Consider the following 21399-nt stretch of genomic DNA (forward strand, 5'->3'; position numbering starts at 1 on the left):
AGTTAAATATGTTCCAATTCGACACATGAGAAAGTAAAGTAAAAATGAAATTTCCGAAGTACTTGCAGTTATTTCCTAACCAGAAAACTCTAGAAATTAAGGCAGGAAACTTTTGGAATTAAGCCTTTTCGCCTTTTGATCAACTTAAGACTCGGGGATGCTGTGAACCCGTGTAGCACAAGATGCTCGAACTAAAGCCAGTCATCCTTGTGTTGACCTACCTTTTCGTGTCCGACCAACCCTTGAACATACCTATAGGCCAAACACTAAGAAAAAAGACCAAATGTTTCAATGGACGACCAACCGTCTAGGGACGCCCCTTGGACAAACTAGTCCGCAAGAAAATGTGATTTATTACTATTCTCACCAAGATGAGATTGAACTGAATTCAAGTGCACTCCGACTGATTTTCTTTCAAGTTTTAGTGATTCAATTCAAAAAAATGAGAAGGATCTATCTAAAAAAATACTTTGACGTTCAAGTTAGTAAAAACATCAAATTTTATGTATCTAGTGAGTATTATACAAAAATTCGAGTTGAGATTCCTTCCTTCAGCTCGTCATCTATTTCTAAGTCTTCATGGATTTTGTCACTGATTTTTTCTTAGTTTTAATATAGGGTAGTATCATGGTATTCTCTCACAAAATCGGAATAGCATCTATATAAATCGAAGTATTATTTAATCTAATCAGAATATTTATGTAATAAGGAATATTAGGCAAGTAAATCATAGCATTTATATTATATAATCAGAATTATTACATATTAATAGGATTGATTTCCATAAAAAAAAATTGTGCGATTTTAAGATAGTAATTTTCCTAATTTATTTAACGTGTCTGTTTAATGGCTGTGACGTCAGAAATTTATTATTAATTCCCAAATTCTTTATATTTCTGCGATTCATTCTGGAAATTGGGCCTAAACCCATCTTTCCCTGATTGAGTTCGGATCAAAACCCGACTGATCCGAACTAGAACATTACAATTACCGAAATTTTCTGGATGAATAGAATAAAAGCTAAGCATGTACCCCAAGAGATAAAATATGGTACCTTAGACCGTTCCTAGTGAGTTTAAAAATAATACTCCCTACTATTCCCTATAAATACAATGCTAGTGGACTGAAGAGGAATCCTCCATAGTAATCCAATTTAAAGATCATCGAATAACTCATTGGTTTATACCAGTCACGACAGAACTGGTCCAGCAAAATTTCTCAAATTGCACTATTTTATTTTTGTTCATGTTAATGCGTTTGATTGCACCGAACAAACTCTACTTCACGAATTGAATGTTGTTTCAAACTGTGTAGAACAATTTCTCTGAACAAATGTTGTGACTTTTAGTTCACGCAAGAATGAACTTCTCCTGTTTGACAAATTGCTTCAATGGAATTCCCACAAATTCAATCAAATGACTCTAATTCAGCATAAGCTTCACGTCAAAAACGTAATCGCAGCAACTTTCCCAGAACGTCAAAAAAATAATTGCCACCGCAGCGAGCTGCTTCAAACAATCATCAGTCAGATAATGATTCAGTTGCTTCCACGGAAAAATATTAAAATTGAAGCAGTTGCTTAATCAGTGAAAATGGCATAAACGGTGAACCTTGATGGACATAGATTGAGGTTCATATACACTCTTGAAGAGTTTGTAATTTCAGCCACGCCACTAATCAACTTCTCTCGTTTTGAAAATTCACAGGCACTAAACAGCGATCATCCATGAACAATTCCGATCAGAATCACTCAAAAAAGAAATTGTGTATTTCCGGCCACCGAACACGCAATTACAAAAATCGACTAGGCTCAATGGAAGGCAACGAAAACTGTAACTCATAATCAAATAACGTGTAACAAAAAACATGATTCGAGTAACGGAAAAAGATAAAAACACAAATTGCTAATTGCAATTCCGAAAAAAATTAAGTTGTGAGAAAATTGTCGTAAATTCCGAAACTAAGCTCTGATTACAAAGGTTGGAATTACTAATCTTGTTTAAGGTTGTTCCAACAATTTCCTCAATTAATAAAACAGAAAATGCAGAAATGATTATAGATGAAAAAACTCTAATATAATACACTAATAAGAGAAATTGACGAATAAAGAAAATTCTAATAAAAAACTTATATAAATTTTTTTAAAAAAATATTCAAAATCCAAAATCAACAATGTACTTGTGGGTTTAAAAACGTCCAACATTTCTCTTAAAAGTTGCAAAAAAAACATTTAATTATACAAAAAACATATACAACCTAATAAAAACTTAATACAAATAAATAAAAAATAAGTTTAAAGTCCAAAACAAAAAATAAAAATATAAAATTATTATTTTAACTCCAGATCTTCTCTCTAAAAGGTCTCATCCATAATATCATCAATGTTTATGATTTTAAATTATAATAAAGTAATATGTGTTAATATTAATATATAATTATTTGTTTAAACCTAAAAATATATATTAGTTTAGAGTTCATTGTTTGATTGCTTATAAAAATCATGAATTGAAAATTAATACCTGCTACCATCTTTGAAAAACTCATAACCGTGTTATTTATTTGTGAGTGGAAACTATTTTTTTATTAGAAATAATATAATATATTTTTCACTTAAAACAAACTTGGTTGACAAAAAATTGCTTTGCAATTTATTTGTTTGAATTGTTAATGTATATGTGTTACAGAGAATTTTGCTCTTGACCAATTCTTTGAAATAATTTTTAAAGGTGTCGCGTAGCTCAAACAATTCAACTTATGAAATGAATGATTTCCTTACACTTTTGAGTTTTGAAATGAATTTCTATATAAACAATTGTTTTAAAAATCTAAATAAATACAATTTTAAACTATATATAATGTCTTTGAATAAAAATTTAAAATAAATAAAATTTTAACTTATTTAAGTTTTTAAATAAATATAAATTTTAAAATATTTATTGTCCTACTTAAATAAAAATTTGAAATAATAAAATTCTTAAATTAATCAAAATTTAAAAAAATATAAATAGATTATACATTAATATTGTGTATTTTAGATATCAATATTTTATACAAACTATATATGGTGTTAATATTACATTACAGGATTTGTACCTGCGTTTGCAACTTATAAGGATTTTAAATTTGTTAACTCTCAAATTTTGAAAAGTACAAAATATGAATACGAAATGAGACAAATAAATCAAGAATGGAAAAAATTGTGTACGCTAAACATGATTAAAAAAGACAACAATATTTTCTTTGAAATACATGTCAACTAACAAAATTCGAGTAATTATTTTTTTTATGAGATTTTTTTTGTAAATAAGTTATTTTTTTATTGATTCTACTGATTTTTTCTCATACTATACATACTAATTAAATTTACAAACAAATTCTCACCTCCAATACATTAATTCAAGTTCAATTTTAACTAGTTATATTTATTTATAGAAATTAATAATTAATATTTTTTAGCGAATATTTCAAATGTCTAATTTTGCAAATAATTCATTTTTAAACTTATTTCCACGGGTTAAAATACTAGTTCACATACCTACTAATAGGTTGAAAAGACGTTTTTCTGGTTTTTCTTAAGAAAATAAGTGTTTGGAATTATTTCTTCAAATATTTTAGCATGAGTGAATTACTTTTGATGGTGGTCTCAAATGTTAAATAAAACTACTAATTGTGTATCTCTATTTGTAATAGTTCTATTATGCAAGTTTTATATGGTTCTTTTTGTAAGTAGATTTGAAATATTTGTTCTTCTTCAATAAAAAAAAAATATTTGAGATATATTTTTTATTCTTTATTTTCTGAAATAGTAACAACAGTAATTACGAAATACTATAAACTGTACTTTTAACTTAATATTATCTAAACCATCCCATATTCTCCATAAATAAAATTATACCAATAATTAATAAAAGAATAGAACAAATAATTTAGAGCAAACGTATAAGTAGAAAATAATTTCAACATAATTGAATTTTATCAGGGGAAAAGTTGAACATCTACTCCAAAATTAGACTGAGTACCCAAAGGAAAAAAGGAAACAGAAAAATTGAATCATATGATAATAAATGTGAAAAGAATCAAAGAAAGTGAAATGACAAAGAAAGTTTTTTTATCAGCAATAAAATGAAAAAAAGTAGAAAAGAAAACAAGAGAAAAGTTGAGAGAATAATATTCTAATTGAGTAAATGACAGTAACAATTTAATTATTAAAATAATGAAACTTATAAATCAGTCCTAAATGAATAACTATTAAGAGAATGTATTAGAATAATTATTGTTGAATAATTTAATGATAAATTAATGTTAAAGTCTACAACTTCATATCAAATTAATCTTTGAAAAATACTTAAATTTGAACTTTATTAATTAAAATTTAATGACAAAATACATTACAAGAAAATCGTGAAATAAAAACTAATTTTTAGAGACCAAAATAATTAGTTACAATAGTAACTAAATTAGATATCATTTTAGAAACTAGAATTGATTTCTAAATTAGTTTCTATTATTGTTAAATAGTTTCTAAATTGGTATTTAATTAGCAACTAAGTTTTAGAGACCAAATTTAGAAACTAAATAATTGGTAGTTAAAACCTTGGTTGCTAATTAGATATCAATTTAGAAACTATTTAACATAGAAACTAATTTAGAAATCAATTTTTTTCTCTAAAATGGTCTCTAATTTAATTACTATTGCAACTAATTATTTTGGTCTCTAAAAATTGGTTTCTATTTCATGATTTTCTTGTAGATAATTTTACTTAACTTAATCATAAGAAACAAAATAGATTAATTATAATTTTTGTTTAGAGTAAATTATCATTATTATTACAAAATAAATAAATAAACCATTTTACCCTAATTTAATCTATAACTCATGTATATTATTCAAGTTACTTCCATTAATAATTATCCCAAGTATCCAATAAATGATCCAACTAAATGTGCTAAAACATTACTTTATTCCACCCAAACATATTATTAAACCCAATCAACAACAACAATGAAAACACGAACATGCTTCAACACAATAACTAATGATAAACATAGACGTTGAACTCAACAACATTATTCCTGGTTTGTGGATCAGTGAAGATAGTGGTAGAATCAATATACCCAGTAGCAAATCTAAACACACCAGTGCCTCCAATCACTGGCATCTCCCTCACCTTCTGCTGGATGGGGCTTCTCCCCAAGAACGTGATGGTGCTACCATTATACTTCCCTTCGGTCAACGCAAAGCTCATAATCACCAAAAGGTTAAACTCCGTTTGTGACGTAGAAGCAACTAACCCTTCGGCTCTTCCCACAACCTTCGAGTTCGACTCGGGTCCTACGGTCAACGCGTTGTCCAAGACTGCCACAGAACCGAAGGAAGTGGTTGTGTTGTACTTTGGGAGTGATGGAATGATTCGAACCGTGGTGGGGTTGCTTCCGTTGAAGGATTCGTGCCAATAGAACCTGAAGTGGCTAAGTGTAGGTTTCTTCTCTATGGACTTAGGGTCTAATGAGCCCACGAAACCAGTGTTTTCTTCTCCTGAGATGGTGAGGGCGTAGTAGGAGATAAAAATGAATGGTATGAGGAATTGGGTGGCCATGGTTTTGGTGGTTAAAGGAAGTGGATTGTGTGAAGAGAGTACGCTAGAGTTTATAGATGAGAGGGGTGTTGAAGAAAGTAGGGAAGAGATGAGAAGTTTGACATAGCACCCTAGTTCGTAGGAGAGTTGAATGAAGACAAATGATAATGTTTTTTTTTTCAACAAAAAATAAAATAATAATTAAAAGAGATACTTCAGGTATCCAACCTTATACAAGTAAGTACCAAAGACAAATGATAATGTCTTGAATTTGCATTCAATATATATATATATATATATATGGTTTTGACCCGGTTACCTTTCTTCTTATTGAGTTGAAAACAATGAATACTAAAAGTATTGTTTGTTCTCATTTATACAAACTTTGTATCTAACATTTTGTAACTAGTTAATGAAATTTAAGCGTGCAAAGCTCACATTACATAGAAATGGCATGAGTAATATATAAAAGAAATTATAAATTTATTATCTTAAAACTTTGAATGGACGATGATAGTATAATTTTGTATAAAGTTAACTTGTGAATCATTATTTTATTATTTTTGTCCTTTTCGGATATTCTAACACTTATCTTCTTGGATCCGTTTCTTTTTGTAATGGTATACACTACAATAAAATAATAATTTAGTTACTGAATTCAGCGACCGAAAATAAGTGATCTCTGTTTGCAACCGAAATAGCCACCGAATACCTGAATGTCAAATCTGCGACCGACATAGCGACCGACAGAATTATTAATGATGTTAGTTAGTTTTGCGACCGAATCAACGACCGAACATGACAGTGACAAAACCATCAATCGCTAATGTGGTGGTTGTTTTTAATAAATTGGGAAAAAGACATTTGCGACCGAATTAGTGACCGAATATGTTTATTTTTTAGCCACCGATTTTATTTCGATCACTAAATATTATTGCTTATTTTCTGCCACCGAATTAGCCACTGAATATGTTTGTTTTTTAGCCACCGATTTTGTTTTGATCGTTAAATATAATTGTTTATTTTTGCCACCAAATCAGCCACCAAATTTGTTTTTTTGTAGTCACCGATTTTGTTTTGGTCGCTAAATATAATTGTTTATTTTTGTCACCAAATCAGTCACCAAATATATTTATTTTTTAGTCACCAAATTTCTTTTGGTCACTAAATGTAATTTTTTATTTGACTAATAATAATAATAATAATTCATTTTTATTTTAAAAAACTATACAAGGATCATACTCTGGATATTCATGAGTAGTCATACGTTTAAAAAATAATTAGTTGTATTAATGGTTTCTTTTTCTATTTAAAAAATATGTGTCAATTATATTTATAATTTCTTTAAATTTAAATAAAATTAATTAAATATTATTTTTAAAATATCAGCTCAAATAAAAAATTCTAAATAAAATTACATAACAAAATATTATTATTAATAAAATTAATCCTTTTAAAAAAAGTAAATTACGCCACATAATTAAATTTAAATAAAATTATCTCTTTAAAATAACTTTAATTTTATAAAAGTAAATAAATTTTTAGATTAAATTGTAAATAATATTTTAATTATTAATATTTTTTATTAATAGCACTTTTATACTTGTTTCTTAAAAAAAAAGTTGTTTAAATAAAAATTAGTAAAGAGGTAATAAATATATGCAAGTCATGAAATTAGTAATAGTTTTATTAATTCCTAATAATAAATAATGTAATTAGATAAAATATTGGGATGTTGAAATTAATTTTTTTTTTGTGTAATGAACTAGAAACTCTTGATAATTATTATTTTAAAAAAATTCTCTCACTTTTGCACTTCTTTAATCTTTTTGTTAGGTTTTAGGTATTGAATGAGGATGAGGAAGCTACAGGTGCTGGTCATGGTGCGAACGAAGGTGCGAGCGGAGGAGGAGGAGGTTGCGGGTGGTTGTCGTGAGGCGAGTGGAGGTGTGAACGGAGGCGAGCGGAGGTACGAGCGGAGGTGCGAGCGGAGGTGCGAACGAAGGTGCGAACGGAGGCTAACAGATGTACTAACGGAGGTGCGAACGAAGGTACTTTGATTGCTTGCATTAATTTTTTCCTCAAGCCTTCTGTCACAAAAATAGCATAAATCTAATAGCTGAAATCAGAGGCAGCTTCTACGGAACAAAGAATAGTTCCCAAAATTTTCTTGCCCGTCATGGGACTATAAGGTAACTCCACAAATGACTTATTTTGTTCTTTAAACTTTAAAAATACACAATGCAAAATATAACTTTATTGTCAGATTCCCTAAACATATTGATAGTGATTTAGTTCCACAATTTGTGAAAAGCTTGGATGATAACCTCTTGCTGCTCTATATGGTCAAATTTGATGCTTGGATATTTTAAGCAGGTTCGAAAAGTGTACTTTGAGTTGGTTGATTACTTAGAAGCTGATAAGGCCTTTGGCCTTGCTCGCCAGATCATGCCTTATAGTTTGGAAGGAATGGATGTATACTCAACAGTCCTTTATGTGAGTTTATATTACATTCATTAGTTTCTGTAATATCATATATTGTATAATGTACCGACCCGTCCCCAGGCGTTGACTAAAGTCAAAGTCAAGATTGAAGTCAAACACATGGTGGGACCCACCAAGGGGCCCAAGGGAAAAAAGTCAATAGGTTGACCATCTTGGGCGTCACCAGGTTAAGGCGTCGCCAGGTTGAGGCGTCGCCAGGATAAGGCGTCGCCAGGTTGAGGCGTCACCAGGTGGAAGCGTCGATGATGTCACCTCCCGATACCCACGGGTAGGAAAGACCGTGGAGGGGGCGACACAGTAAGAGGCCACGGTACGGTCTAGGAGGCCTCGGGCCCCGGTATCTCAGAACAGAAATAAAGAGAAGAAAAAGGTGCCTTCAAGGCCATAGTTCCAATACCACTAGGGGGTAACCTGACTCATGAAATACCCACACCATCTCTGGAGAGTCCCTGGGACAGATACGACCCAGGAGAGGGCCACGCCCAGGGGCGAACCATGTGCGTAGTACGAGAGGAAGGCAAATACACTCCCAGGGGCAAGTGACTAGAGGCTGGGGCGCATAGGTTGGTACCCAAGTAGTCACCCGTTGCGCCAGATGCACTCCAAGGAAGGAAGGCTTACACGCTGGGATTTCCCTAAGTTGGGTTACAGCGCTGTAAGGCCTTCCACGTGTCAGTTGCGGTTAAGTCGGGAAGGCCACGTGGCAGTGAGCACTGAAGCATCAGGGTATATAAGCTTCCTTGAAAGCTTAAGTGAGGTACGCTTTATCAGTTGCACGTTTTTACTCACTGAACACACTCTGGTTATTTGCTCGCTTATTCATTCTGCGCACAAGTGATTAGAGAGAGAAGAGAGGAAAGTTAGTTACGAGTTAGTTACCACCTTCAGAGCATTCAGTTACGGTGCTCCGATACGGAGGTGGTTGGCGTTCTTGCTTGCTGACTTGATCGTCAGAGTGGAAACGACCGCGACGGCGCCCCTTTGCTCTTCCTTGTTTCAGGTATTCACAGCGGAGGTTGATGAAGATCTGAGTCAGTGACGAAGGTGTCCCTGATCGCGAGTTAAAGTCACACACCAAGATCTCATCGGTCAACCGGCATGAACTTTTGGCACGCACCGTGGGGCACGATTTAAAACATCAGCTCCCACCGCAAGTGTTGGAGGTTTTCAGTCACAGTTCTCAAAGATTGGTTTCCTAAAATCGTCCAAGATCCACAGTTCATCGTGAAAGTTCAGTTCAGTTCACTATTTGTTCGTGGTAGTTTGAGGTTTGCTGAAGATACGTTGTTGCTCGTAGTTTCTACCGTTCGTCTTCTGATTGGATTCAGCTTTTCGCCGATTTCCCCGATCATTTTCGATCCCGTTCGTTTCCACCGGAGAAGTTTTTAGAACCGCCGTAACAGTTAGAGGAGTTTCAAGAAATTGCTAAAGATGAGGACCGGGCAAAGTTCAACGCGTGCTGAGAGTGGGGACATGACCATGCAGCAGGTCATGGACATAATGCAAGGCTTGCAGGAGGCGATGGCGGCTTCGAAGGTTGAGCAGGAACGCATGCAGTTGGATCTCGCGGCGTCTTAGGCGAGAAATGAAGAGTTATGCTGCACGCACGAGGAGTTGCGCCGCGGGTTGCGTAACAACTCAGGGCTGCGTGAGGGGGATGAGCGTGAGTGTTTCACTCCACCAAGGGAGTTTTCTACGCCGTTCTCGCAGTCGATCCCAGAAGCGGCAATCCCTAGCTCGTTTGTAGGGCCTAAGGTGACTTTCACAGGGATGGAAGATCCTGAAGCACATCTCACTGTGTTCCACACGCAGATGATGTTGGTAGGCGGCTCCGACGCCGTAAGGTGCATGCTCTTCATGAGCACTCTGACTGGGATGGCTATGGACTTGTTCATCAGCCTTCTAGATGGCCATATCACCTCCTTCGTCCAGTTATCACAGCTGTTTAGGGAGCAATACCTAGCCAACAGGGCTCCACCACCAGTTTCGTACGACCTGTTCGACGTCAAGCAGTACCAGGGCGAAACTTTGAAGGAGTACATCAATCGCTTTGGGGCCCAGGTGGTGAAGGTTGGCACCACAGAAGAGCCCATGATCGTCTACACATTCAGAAAGGGGGTGTGCCCTGGGCCTTTCTGCGAGTCCATCATTCGCAATCGCCCCCGAACTTTTGCTGAGATAAGGCGACGCGCTATGGAGCACATCGCCACTGAGGGCGAGGTGTGTGAGAAGCGCACAAGTGTTGCACCCGCGCGCCCAAGAGCACCGTCACGTGCGCAACCTGCCAGGGTCTACGAGGCGACGATGGGAAGGAAGAGCCAGGAGAGGAGACGCCCATACAAGGCGAGGAGGCCCCAAGCTAGGGGTCGAGCAGAGGGTAACAGGGCAGCGAGGGAAGGAAATAGGCCACTGAGGCACAACTTCGTAATAGAATTGAAGGATCTCATTGTTGTGCCTAATATTGTAGATAGGCTGAGGCCACCAGTGAAGACAGATAAAGTGCTGGGTCCGCACAAAGACTCGTGGTGCGAGTTCCATGAGGCATTCGGACACCACATCAACAACTGCTTGGCGTTGGGCCATCAGCTAGATGAACTGGTGAAGAATGGTTTCCTGAAAGATTACCTGGCAGGGTCTGCTGCGGCCGCGGCCTTGACGGTGCCAGAGGAAGAACAGGCACACGAAATGCCAATCCATGGAGAAGTACACACCATCTCTGGTGGCTTCTCAGGAGGAGGGCCCACTGCCTCTCAGCGCAAGAGGTATGCGAGGTTAGTGAATTCAGTTGCTGGAGAGGGTTCGGATGACCCGTGGGAGACAGGCCTGGTGTTCACGAGGACTGATCTGCGTGATGTCGTCCCACATGACAATGACCCCGTGGTCATTTCAGTTGTCACAGCTGGGAGAAAGGTGCATAGAGTCCTCGTCGACCAGGGCAGTTCAGCAAATGTCATGTTCTGGTCGACCTTCAACAAGCTGCAGTTGCCCCCAGACCTGCTGAGGCCTTACACTGGATGCTTGTATGGGTTTGCGGGGGACTAGGTGGAAGTGCGTGGCTACTTGGAGCTGAGGACGACGTTCAGGGATGGAATGATGTCCCGTACAGAGAGCATTCGATACTTGGTAGTCAACGCCAACTCAGCTTACAATATTCTGTTGGGCAGGCCAACGCTGAATAGGCTAAGAGCAGTGGCCTCCACGCGCCACATGAAGATGAAGTTGCCAGATCTTAGTGGCAAGGTAATCGTGATCAACTCTAATCAAGAAGAGGCCCGAAAATGCTATGAAAATAGCTTAAAAACAAAGAGGGGCGTGGTCATGGTGATGGAACGCCCACCCATTTCGGATACGCCAATGGAAGTAGAGCCATTGGAAGAGGCGATGCCTGCGGATTCGATGCCTATCGAGGCCTCACCTGCGGAGGCGACGCCTAGGGAAGACGCTCACCTGGAAGAAACACATGGGGAGGCATCGCCCATGGAAGAAGCATAAGAGGAGGCGACGCCTGAAACACCTGATGGGGCGACGCCTATGAGAGAAGGCCGCAGAAGCGAGTCTCGTGCAGAAATTGTGCGAGACAGGCGACCCCAACCAGTAGATAACGTGGTGGAGAGACGGATAGGTGGTAAGGTATTCAAGTTGGGGCGTTTGCTGAGCCAGGAGAAACAGGATGAAGTGGCGATGGTGATCTCGCGCCACCTAGATGCTTTTGCATGGTCCGCCTCGGACATGCCAGACATCGACCCAGATTTCCTATGCCACGACCTCACCATGGATCCCAAGGTTCGCCCTGTGCGACAAAGGAGGAGGAAGTTTAACGATGAGAGGCGCCTCATCGTACGGGAGGAGATGCAAAAGTTGCTAAGTGCTGGGCACATCAGGGAGATCGAATACCCTGAGTGGCTGGCCAATGTCGTCCTAGTAAAGAAGGCGAATGGAAAGTGGAGAATGTGTGTCGACTTCACGGACTTGAATAAGGCGTGCCCTAAGGATTCGTACCCCCTGTCCAGCATCGACGCGTTGGTGGACAACGCTTCAGGATGTAAGATGTTGAGCTTCTAGGATGCATTTTCGGGGTATAACCAGATAAAAATGCACCCAAGGGACGAGAGCAAAATAACGTTCATGACAGAGACGTGCAACTACTATTATAAAATGATGCCATTTGGGCTGAAGAATGCGGGTGCCACCTACCAGAGGTTGATGGATAAGGTCCTTGCACCCATGCTGGGAAGGAACATGCAGGCCTACGTAGATGACATGGTGGTGACCTCACAGGAAAGGGGGCGGCACACAGAGGATCTGGAAGAACTTTTTGCCACCATATCAAGGTATCGCCTCAAGTTGAACCCCGGGAAGTGCATCTTCGAGGTTGAGGCCGACAAGTTGTTGGGCTTTATGCTCACGGAGAGGGGAATAGAGGCAAACCCCGACAAGTGCGCAACTATTATTGCCATGAGGAGCCCTACCATACTAAAGAAAGTGCAGTAGCTTACTGGGCAAATGGCAGCTTTGTCAAGATTTGTGTCTGCTGGTGGTGAGAAGGGCCACCCCTACTTTCAGTGCCTCAAGAGGAATAGCCATTTTGCATGGACAGATGAGTGCGAAGCAGCGTTCCTCAAACTGAAGGAGTACTTGGCGACGATTCCGGTGCTGTGCAAGCCACGAGCAGGCGTCCCCCTTCGCTTGTACTTCGCCGTGACTGAGTGGGCTATCAGCTCTGTGCTGGTCCAGGAGCAGGATCAAGGGCAAAGGCCCATCTATTTTGTAAGCAAGGCCTTGCAAGGCCCATAGTCGAGGTACCAGACGTTGGAGAAGGCGACGCTGGCAGTGGTGTTCTCAGCCAGGAGGCTCCGCCACTATTTTCATAGCTTCATAGTGGTGGTGATGACGAACCTCCCCATTTAGAAGGTACTTCAGAAGCCAGACGTCACTGGGAGGATGGTTCGCTAGGCAGTAGAGCTGTCGGAGTTTGATATTTAGTACGAGCCCAGGGGATCCTTCAAAGGGCAGGTCTACGCAGATTTTGTTGCAGAGCTTTCACCAGGAGGCGCCCCCCAGGAGGTGGAGTTAGGATTACAGTGGATGCTCTCAGTTGATGGGTCCTCCAATCAGCAGGGGAGTGGCGTGGGAATAGTCTTGGAGGGACCCAACGGGGTGTTGATCGAGCAGGCCCTACGCTTCACCTTCAAGGCAAGTAATAACCAAGCTGAGTACGAAGCTCTGATCGCCGGGATGCTTTTGGCCAAGGAGATGGGTGCGCGAAGCCTCTTGGCAAAGAGTGATTCCCAGTTGGTCACAGGGCGGGTAACAGGGAGAACCAAGCAAAGGACCCACAGATGGCAGCGTACTTGCGGTACGTCGAGGTGTTGAAGGGAGCCTTCGTCGCTTTTGAGCTGGTGCATGTCCCAAGGGAGCAGAATGCCAGGGCTGACCTGCTTGCCAAGCTGGCTAGCTCAGGCAAGGGGGGAAGGTAGAGGACAATCATCCAGGAAACGCTCAAGACGCCGCGAAAGTTCGTGGCAGACAATAGGGTAGATGTTCTTCACATCAGCACGACGAGAGGAAAGCCAAGGAGCCATCGCTCTTTGATTCAAGATACAGCGAGGACACCCCGTGTCAGCGCTTATGCAGCCTTGCCCGAGGAAGAGAAGTGTGTGCAAGTGTGTGTTGTACAAAAAGGGGATACTTGGATGACGCCTTATAGGTGATACATTGCAGATGGGATTCTCCCAGCAGAGTTTGGAGAGGGAAAGAGGATAAAGAAGAACTCTGCAAGGTATACTCTCGTGGATGGAGCATTGTTTAGGCATGGGTTCACGCACCCAATTCTGACGTGCGTGAGTGGCAATGAGTGTACAAGCATCATGTCGGAACTCCACGAAGGGATTTGCGGAGGCCACGTGGGGGGAAGATCACTAGCTTCCAAGGTGATTCGCACAGGGTTTTATTGGCCATCCGTAAGGGAAGATTGCGTGAGATACGCCCAACGATGCAAGCAGTGTCAGATGCATGCTGATTGGCACAAGGCGCCTCCAGAAGAGCTGAGATCGATTTACAGCCCGTGGCCCTTCCACACATGGGGAATCGATATTCTGGGGCCTTTCCCTCTGGCGATAAGGTAGATGAAGTACTTGATAGTCGCTATTGAGTACTTCACGAAGTGGGTAGAGGCAGAACCAGTGGCCCAGATCATTGCGCACAAGGTACAACACTTTGTCTGGAAGAACATCGTGTGTCGATTCGGGGTGCCGAGGCGTCTTATCTCAGACAATGACACTCACTTCGCAAGTCAACAGTTGGGGAAGCTGTGTGCGTAGGTAGGAATCAAACAAGTGTTCGCATCAATCGAACACCCCCAAACGAACGGGCAGGTAGAGTCTGCAAATAGAATTTTGCTGAGGGGGTTGAAACGAAGACTGGAGAAAGCTAAAGAGGCGTGGGCAGAAGAAGTGCCAAGGATTGTGTGGGCTTACCACACCACGCCTCAATCTTCCACCACGGAGACGCCTTTCAGCCTAGTATATGGGTCAGACGCCATGATCCCAGTGGAGATACACGAGAGTTCCCCGCATTTTCTAAGTTTCATGGCAGAGGAGTCCAACGAAGAAAGAAAGGTGAATCTAGACCTGTTAGACGAGGCCAAAGAAGAGGCGAGGATAAAGGCTAAAGCTGTGAAGAGAAAAATGGAGCATCAGTAAAGCTCTAAGGTGAAACCGCGGCAATTCCAAGTGGCTAACTTGGTCATGCGGAAGGCTCATCCTTACGAGTTGGAGAATAAGTTGTCTCCCAAGTGGACTGGACCTTTTAGAGTAACCGACGCCAAGGGGAATGGTTCGTAAAAACTCGAGACTCTGGAAGGAGGCCCCATCCCACGTAGCTGGAACGCAACCAACTTGAAGTTTTATTTCAGTTAAAAACGTTATGTAGCACAACAGTTTAAAAGGGGACACTCTTTTCCCCCTTTCGGGGGTTTTTAATGAGGTCACCCAAGTAAAATGAAGTTCAAGAAAACTTTGTCTCAGTTTCTCCTTCTCTCACAACGTAAAAGCAAAGATTAAGAAACAAAAACAAAGGCTCGAGGCATCGCCAGTTGTGGGCGCCGCCAAGTTAAGGTGTCACCAGTTGTGGGCGTCGACAAGTTGAGGCATCGCCAGGTGTGGGCGTCGCCAATGGTAGGCGTTGTCAAGCGTAGGCGTCGCCAAGCGTAGGCATCGCCAAGATAAAGGAGCGGGCGTGAAGTGCGCAAACCAGTTTGAACGAGTCGACACCTCAAGGCGAGTGGCGAGAGCACACTCTCAGGCGCGGGCATCGAGTTGAAAGGTACGCATAGTATAAGTTAAAATCCGGGTGTCTAGTCCCTGAGCAGGGGTTAAGGGATTCCTTCGGGACACCCCCTCCTCGGGAGAGAACGGCTAGCCCCGGTGTCTGATGTTTAGACCCCTCGCAAGGAAATGGCGGGAGGGGGGGGGGTGAATGGTTTAAAGAGGGTTTTCACAAACTTTTAAGCCAAGAATGAAATTACTTCGAGAAACACTTGAATCAGAATTTAGTTTGCCACAACAAAAAGCAAATAAGCACAACACCAGAAAAACAATCGGTTGTTTTGCAGAAACAGTCAGTTGTTTATACCAGTTTACAAATATCAAAACTGAATTTAAAGAGATTAAGGATTGAGAGAATGCACACAGAGGTTTATACTGGTTCACTCTAAACCCAGAGCTACATCCAGTCTTCCCAGAAACCACTGGGGAATCCACTAAGCAATCAACCCTAGATCCCTTACAACACAACCAAAGAAGTGACCTTGATCCCCTCAAGACACACACTTCCTTTGGTCAAGCACAACAACACTAAGAATGCTGATCTTGATCCCCTTAAGAACACACAACACATCTCAGCAATACACAAAAGCTTTCTTTCAAAGTACAAAGGATTACACTTGTTATAGAACAAATCTGAAATCAATACAAGCTGAAAATCCTATCTCACACTCTTTGATCAATCAATCTCTAAGCAATTCTCAACTTTTCAAAATCTCAAAATCAGTTCTTTAAACTCAAATCTGTTCTTTTTGTATATGATCAAAGTTGTTTGTTACATAATCTTAACAAACTATTAATTGCATTTAAAGATTGGTCAAAACATTAAAAACTGGAGCGTAATCAGTTAGAAAATCATTTAATGCTCAATCAAAGCACAAAATAGTTTTCTGTTATGGTCCCAAAACAAACAATCGGTTGTTTCCACAATTCAGTCAGTTGTTTTGGTTTGACAGCAAGTCAACCATCAAAAATAGTTTTCAACTTTTCTAAAAACACCTAAGTATAAAACAATTGGTTGTTTCGACAAAACAACAGGTTGTTTTTCACTTTGTTTGAAAAACACTTTTCTTTTAAAAGGTTTGAGAATGCTTATGCTTTGGATTTAATCAAGAGTGGATTATACATAAAGTCTACCCCAGATCCTATCTAAAAGACAGCTCAGCAACAACAAGCACATCCAGCCTTTCATCAACCTTCAAAGGGTTTGGATTCTTCAAAGCTTGAACACATTTGGTTCAACATTTCTATTTCCACAAAAACTGGCCATCAGGGCCGACACCCGGTGGAAGTATTTTAACAAAGGCAGATCCTTTTATTTGGTACTCGTTGTTACTTTGTTGGCCATCATTTGGGAGTCACTTCGGCACTTCACCCTTCGCACTTCCATTTGCTAAGAGAAGTTTGGCGATAAAATCTTCCTGGTTGTTAGATGTTTTGAAACTGAAGTTCTGAGACTGCTTTGTTCTGATATTTCCTGACCCTTCAAGGATTATCCAAGTGCCTCCTCTAGTTTTATTAGACGAGTCATCTACGTATAAAACCCATCATTCTTCGACGACTTGGTCGCCTTGAAGCTCGGATACGAAGTTGGTCAAGCATTGGGATTTAATAGGTCCTTTAGGTTCGTATTTGATCCCAAATTACGATAACTCGACCGAAAAAGCTATTATTCTCCCATCTAGTTTGAGTTTTCGTAAAACGTTGCTTATGGGACAGTCGATTTTGACAATGATTTGGTGGCTTTTGAAGTAGTGTCGCAACCTCCGAGTTGTATGTACCAGTTCCAAAGCGACTTTCTCGATCATCTGGTATCAAGTTTATGAATCTTGTAGTACTCGACTAACAAATTACATAGGTTGTTGTTCGTTTGTGCCTTGTGGGATTCCTACGCTTATGGCCTCGGCTGATACGACCAAGTACACGAGTAAAGGTTCTCCTTCTTCCAGTTTACGGAGGATGGGGGTGTGGTCAGTCCCTGTTTCATGGTGGCAAAGGCATCTTCACATGCTTTGTTCTAGTCGAACTTGTCAAATTTTTTCATTAGTTTGAGTATTGGTTTTATCTTCTATGCTATCTTAGGTACAAATCTAGATAGCGAGGTGAGTCGGCCGACGAGTCTTTGTACTTCTTTTAGGCTTTGGGGGTTTCTCATATCTTTCAAGGCTTTGGGGGTTTCTCATATCTTTCAATTCCTCGGCTTGTAAGTAAGAAGCCCAAGAATTTTCCCCTCTCTACTCTGAACACGCACTTCTCGGGGTTGAGCCTTAATGTCGAAATCTCTTAATATGTCAAATACCTCCAACAGGTCCTTGGCATGTTGTTCGAGATTTTTTAATTTGCCGATCATGTTGTCGACATAAACTTCTACATTGCAACTGATTTGTTATTTGAACATTTAGTCCATCAATCTTTGATATGTGGCACCTGTTTTCTTTAAGTCGAATGGCATTACTTCATAGAAAATTTTTGCCTTATCTGTCATAAGCAGTTTTAGGTTTGTCAGCTTCATGCATGAGAATTTGATTGTACCCCGAATAGGCATCTAAGAAGCTCATGACTCCATGCCCCGCAACACCGTAGACTTCTACCAATATGTCTATGTTAGAAGTGGATAGGCGTCTTTGGGGCACGCCTTATTCAAATCACTGTAATCGATGCACATACACCACTGCCTGTTGCTTTTCTTCACCACAACAATGTTAGCTAGCCATGTGGTATACTGCATCTCCCGTATGATCGCGGCCTCCCTTAGCTTGCATGCATACTTCCGCTTGGGCCGCCAACCTTCTTTCCTCGCCTAGTCTTAATTTCTTTTGTATTATCGATTTCGCGTCTCGGCATATCACTAATTTGTACGACATTACTTGCAGAGCGATCCCTGGCATGTCGGCAGTCGTCCAAGCGAATACATCCTTAGTGATTTTTTGTTGGTCTTCTCCTTTAAGGTTGGCATTGATTCGCGTTCTTAATTCAGGCTTTCCAATCTGCAAAGGGGTGGTTTTTTCGTTTTCGACTATCGAATTCACTTCTTTCATCCGCAAGATGGATCTTGGTAAAATTCTTAAGCTCGCTGCATAACATTCCCTTGCGGTTTTTTGGTGCACTCTCACTCTTTCAATAATTCCATCTTCGGGTGGAAACTTCATTTTTAAGTGCAGTTTTGACACAATGGCCCTCAATCAGTTTAAGAATGGTCTTCCAAGTAGTACATTGTAAGAGGTTTTAGCGTCCATGATCAAGTATCTGATCTTAATATTTTCTGCCTCTTGTCCTCCCCAAACTTTGTGCAGAGGTCGACGTATCCTCTTTTGTCCACCCTTTCTCCCAAGAAGTTGACGATCTGTTCATCATAAGGGATGGCTACGTCTGAGGAGACTCATATCTTTTTAAAGGTTTTGAGGTATAGAATGTCCACTAAGCTCCCTATGTTAACCAGGGTCTTCATGGCGTAGTTTGCCAATTCAATTATTATTACCATAGGGTCAACTTGATCTGAATCTATTCCCCTTAAGTTGATGGAGATCAAGGCCAAGGACAAATAGAAGCCAATCACCAAGGACAAGAAGAGGAAAAGGTAGATGTGCAAGACATTATTCATCCTCCTCAAAGGCTTACAAGAAGCATGTTCAAGGCCTTAGGAAATAATGGACAATTGTTTTCTTTATTTGTAATATCGTTGGTAGATGGTGCTTAAGAGGGAAACGTAAGAAACCTCTTTTGTAAAAGCATCCTTAGTTGTAGTTTAGAAATATTAGAAGCTTAGGGGGGTGTGAACTTAGTAAGGGATGCTAGGGGGAGTGTAGATCTGAGTTAGGAGGTGCCAAACTAGGAAGGAAAGTCACACTTCCTTCATGCACTAGTTGGCGCCGAAGTTACATGTCATTTAGGGGCACATTTGCATTTGATTTACTTTGCATTTCAGCACCTTATAGGCTATAAATAAAGGTGCCTGCCTTGTAGAAATCAGATTTGGAAATTGAAGTAAGAAAACTCTACTCAATTTGAGAGAGAAATTGGAAGAGCTTTGGTGCCTTCATCAAGTCTTATCTTGGGTGTCTATGGTGAACCTTAAGTGGCGGCAACACACTAATCTTGGAGTACCCACACTCTAAGTGGAGTGATCACTCACCTATTCTTCCATCTCCATAAGTTTTCTATTCTCAAGCTTTGTTTCTTCTTCATGTTCATGTTCTAGCTTACTTGTTCTTCAATTCTATTTCGGTGCCTTGCTGTATTTTCAATTTCTGTTCGGTAGTTTCCTTTCTTTGGCTGAGTTCAATTGTTATTTCTTCAATTCTTGTGATTGTGATTCAATTTGACAATACATGGACTTCCATGTGAGCTTTGGTTCGGTGCAAAGTCTTGGTGAGTTCTTGAAGTAGAACCTTCATCCAATTCTAACTAAAGTGCCAATTCATGACCAACTCAAGTTGTTCCTAAGAATGTCAAAGAATCATGTATTCTTGCTATTGCATTCACATCATAAGTCCTCGTCCGAGTTTGTTATCGGTGGCATGGTTCGTCTGCTTCTTCCGATGGAGTTGACGAAGCGGAAGCTATGCATATGGCATTTTCGGGACGAATAGGAGGCTCTTCCTCCCGCAAATTATTCGGCTATGGTACCACTCTTCTATTTTATCTTTCAAGGCAACACATTCTTCAATTGTGTGGCCAAAGTTTCGATGATATCGGCAATGCCGACTTGGGTCTGCATTAGGGGGAGTGTGAGCTCTTTTGAATGGTGGTATGAAGTTAGTATTCAAGGCTTCGTCGAGGACTCTTGACTATTTAGCAATCAGAGGAGTGTATTGTGAGAATCTGATCGACTTTAGGAACTCCCTCGGTCTTCTCGGTTGCCGCATTTTCTGTGCTACCTCTCTTTCTATTCTTTGAATCTCAGTGTCCTCGATCACCTTTGTTTTGAATTCCCTAAGTTCTTCCAGCTGCATGAACTTCGAGACCCGTAGTCTCAGCCTGTTCATGCTTCCTGCCAGTTTTTTACACAGGTTGTCCAAGAAAGGTCTTGGCTTGAGGGCTATCACGAGATGGTGGAGCTACTTACGGGCTTAGGTCTTGGATACTGAGAGCTACCTTGCCGAATCTTTCCATAAATGATTAAAGTGTCTTAGGCTTCTTTTGTTGGATGTTTACAAGAGCAAGGGAAGTTAGATGGTGAGGTATACTTGTGGCGAATTGAGTCGAGAATTTGGACATTAGGGTGTCAAAACAGTCAATTGTAAGGGGCAGGAAACAGGTGAACCAGTTTAAAGCAGCCCCCTTCAACGAGGTGGGGAAGACGCGACAAATTAGGGCATAGTCCATTGTATATAGGCTAACCTGGGTCACATAGGCGCCCACATGTCCGTCCAGGTCGCCACTGTCATTGTATTTATCAATCGTCTGACTTTTCCAGGTGTATGGTAGCGACACCTCCACAATTGCTTTAGTGAAAGGATGTTGGCGTGATGACAACCCTGTGCCCCCCCGATGTTCTGTGTACCGTGTGGTGGGGGTGTGTGAATTGTTTTCTCATTGCATCCGTGTCAACTTCATATTTTTATAATGTTCGTTGTTTCTTAAGTCTTCTTGGGTTGTTGGCGTATGGCTGAGTTCCAACCTCCTCTTCATCATTTCTTTCTCGACCTTCAGGGTCTCTATCTCCTTCGCGTTCTTGTTTCATGTTTTTGAGTTCTCTTTTCATATCCAAGATCATAGCTAGCAGATCTATTGATCGTCCTTCCTCGTTCTGCTTGTCGTTTCCCATCATGTTTCGCGTGTGATGAAGATCTAGTAGAGGAGGCGCCTGGGGCCCAAGCCCAAGCCAAAGTGGAGGCCTTGGCCCAACCCATGAGCTCAACATCCTTCATGCCTCAAAGGATTACTAGGAGCAAAGCCAAGGCTTTGGGAGATGAGCATCATTGGATGTCTCTCTTTGTAATTACTTTTAAGTAGTATTTTTTAGTAGAACATAAAGGGAGTTGTAGATATAAATA

General features: G+C 40.3%; 2 protein-coding genes across 2 annotated transcripts; one reads left to right on the top strand and one right to left on the bottom strand.

Moving 5' to 3' along the window:
* Window positions 1-4942: 4942 nt before the first annotated feature.
* On the bottom strand, window positions 4943-5631 carry LOC137819605 (dirigent protein 22-like). Its single transcript, XM_068623503.1, has one exon. The coding sequence runs from the start codon at window positions 5595-5597 to the stop codon at window positions 5034-5036; it is 564 nt and encodes a 187-aa protein (XP_068479604.1). The 5' UTR covers window positions 5598-5631; the 3' UTR covers window positions 4943-5033.
* Window positions 5632-9851: 4220 nt separating this feature from the next.
* LOC137814498 (uncharacterized) lies at window positions 9852-11123 on the top strand. The gene has a single exon (XM_068617277.1). The coding sequence runs from the start codon at window positions 9852-9854 to the stop codon at window positions 11121-11123; it is 1272 nt and encodes a 423-aa protein (XP_068473378.1).
* The last annotated feature ends 10276 nt before the right edge of the window (window positions 11124-21399 follow it).

Source organism: Phaseolus vulgaris, chromosome 10 (assembly GCF_000499845.2).
Source record: "Phaseolus vulgaris cultivar G19833 chromosome 10, P. vulgaris v2.0, whole genome shotgun sequence".
NCBI lineage: Eukaryota > Viridiplantae > Streptophyta > Magnoliopsida > Fabales > Fabaceae > Phaseolus > Phaseolus vulgaris.

Excerpts from the sequence above, each read along its gene's own strand:
- LOC137819605 (XM_068623503.1), bottom strand. The coding sequence starts at position 5,597 with ATGGCCACCCAATTCCTCATACCATTCATTTTTATCTCCTACTACGCC.
- LOC137814498 (XM_068617277.1), top strand. The coding sequence starts at position 9,852 with ATGGAAGATCCTGAAGCACATCTCACTGTGTTCCACACGCAGATGATG.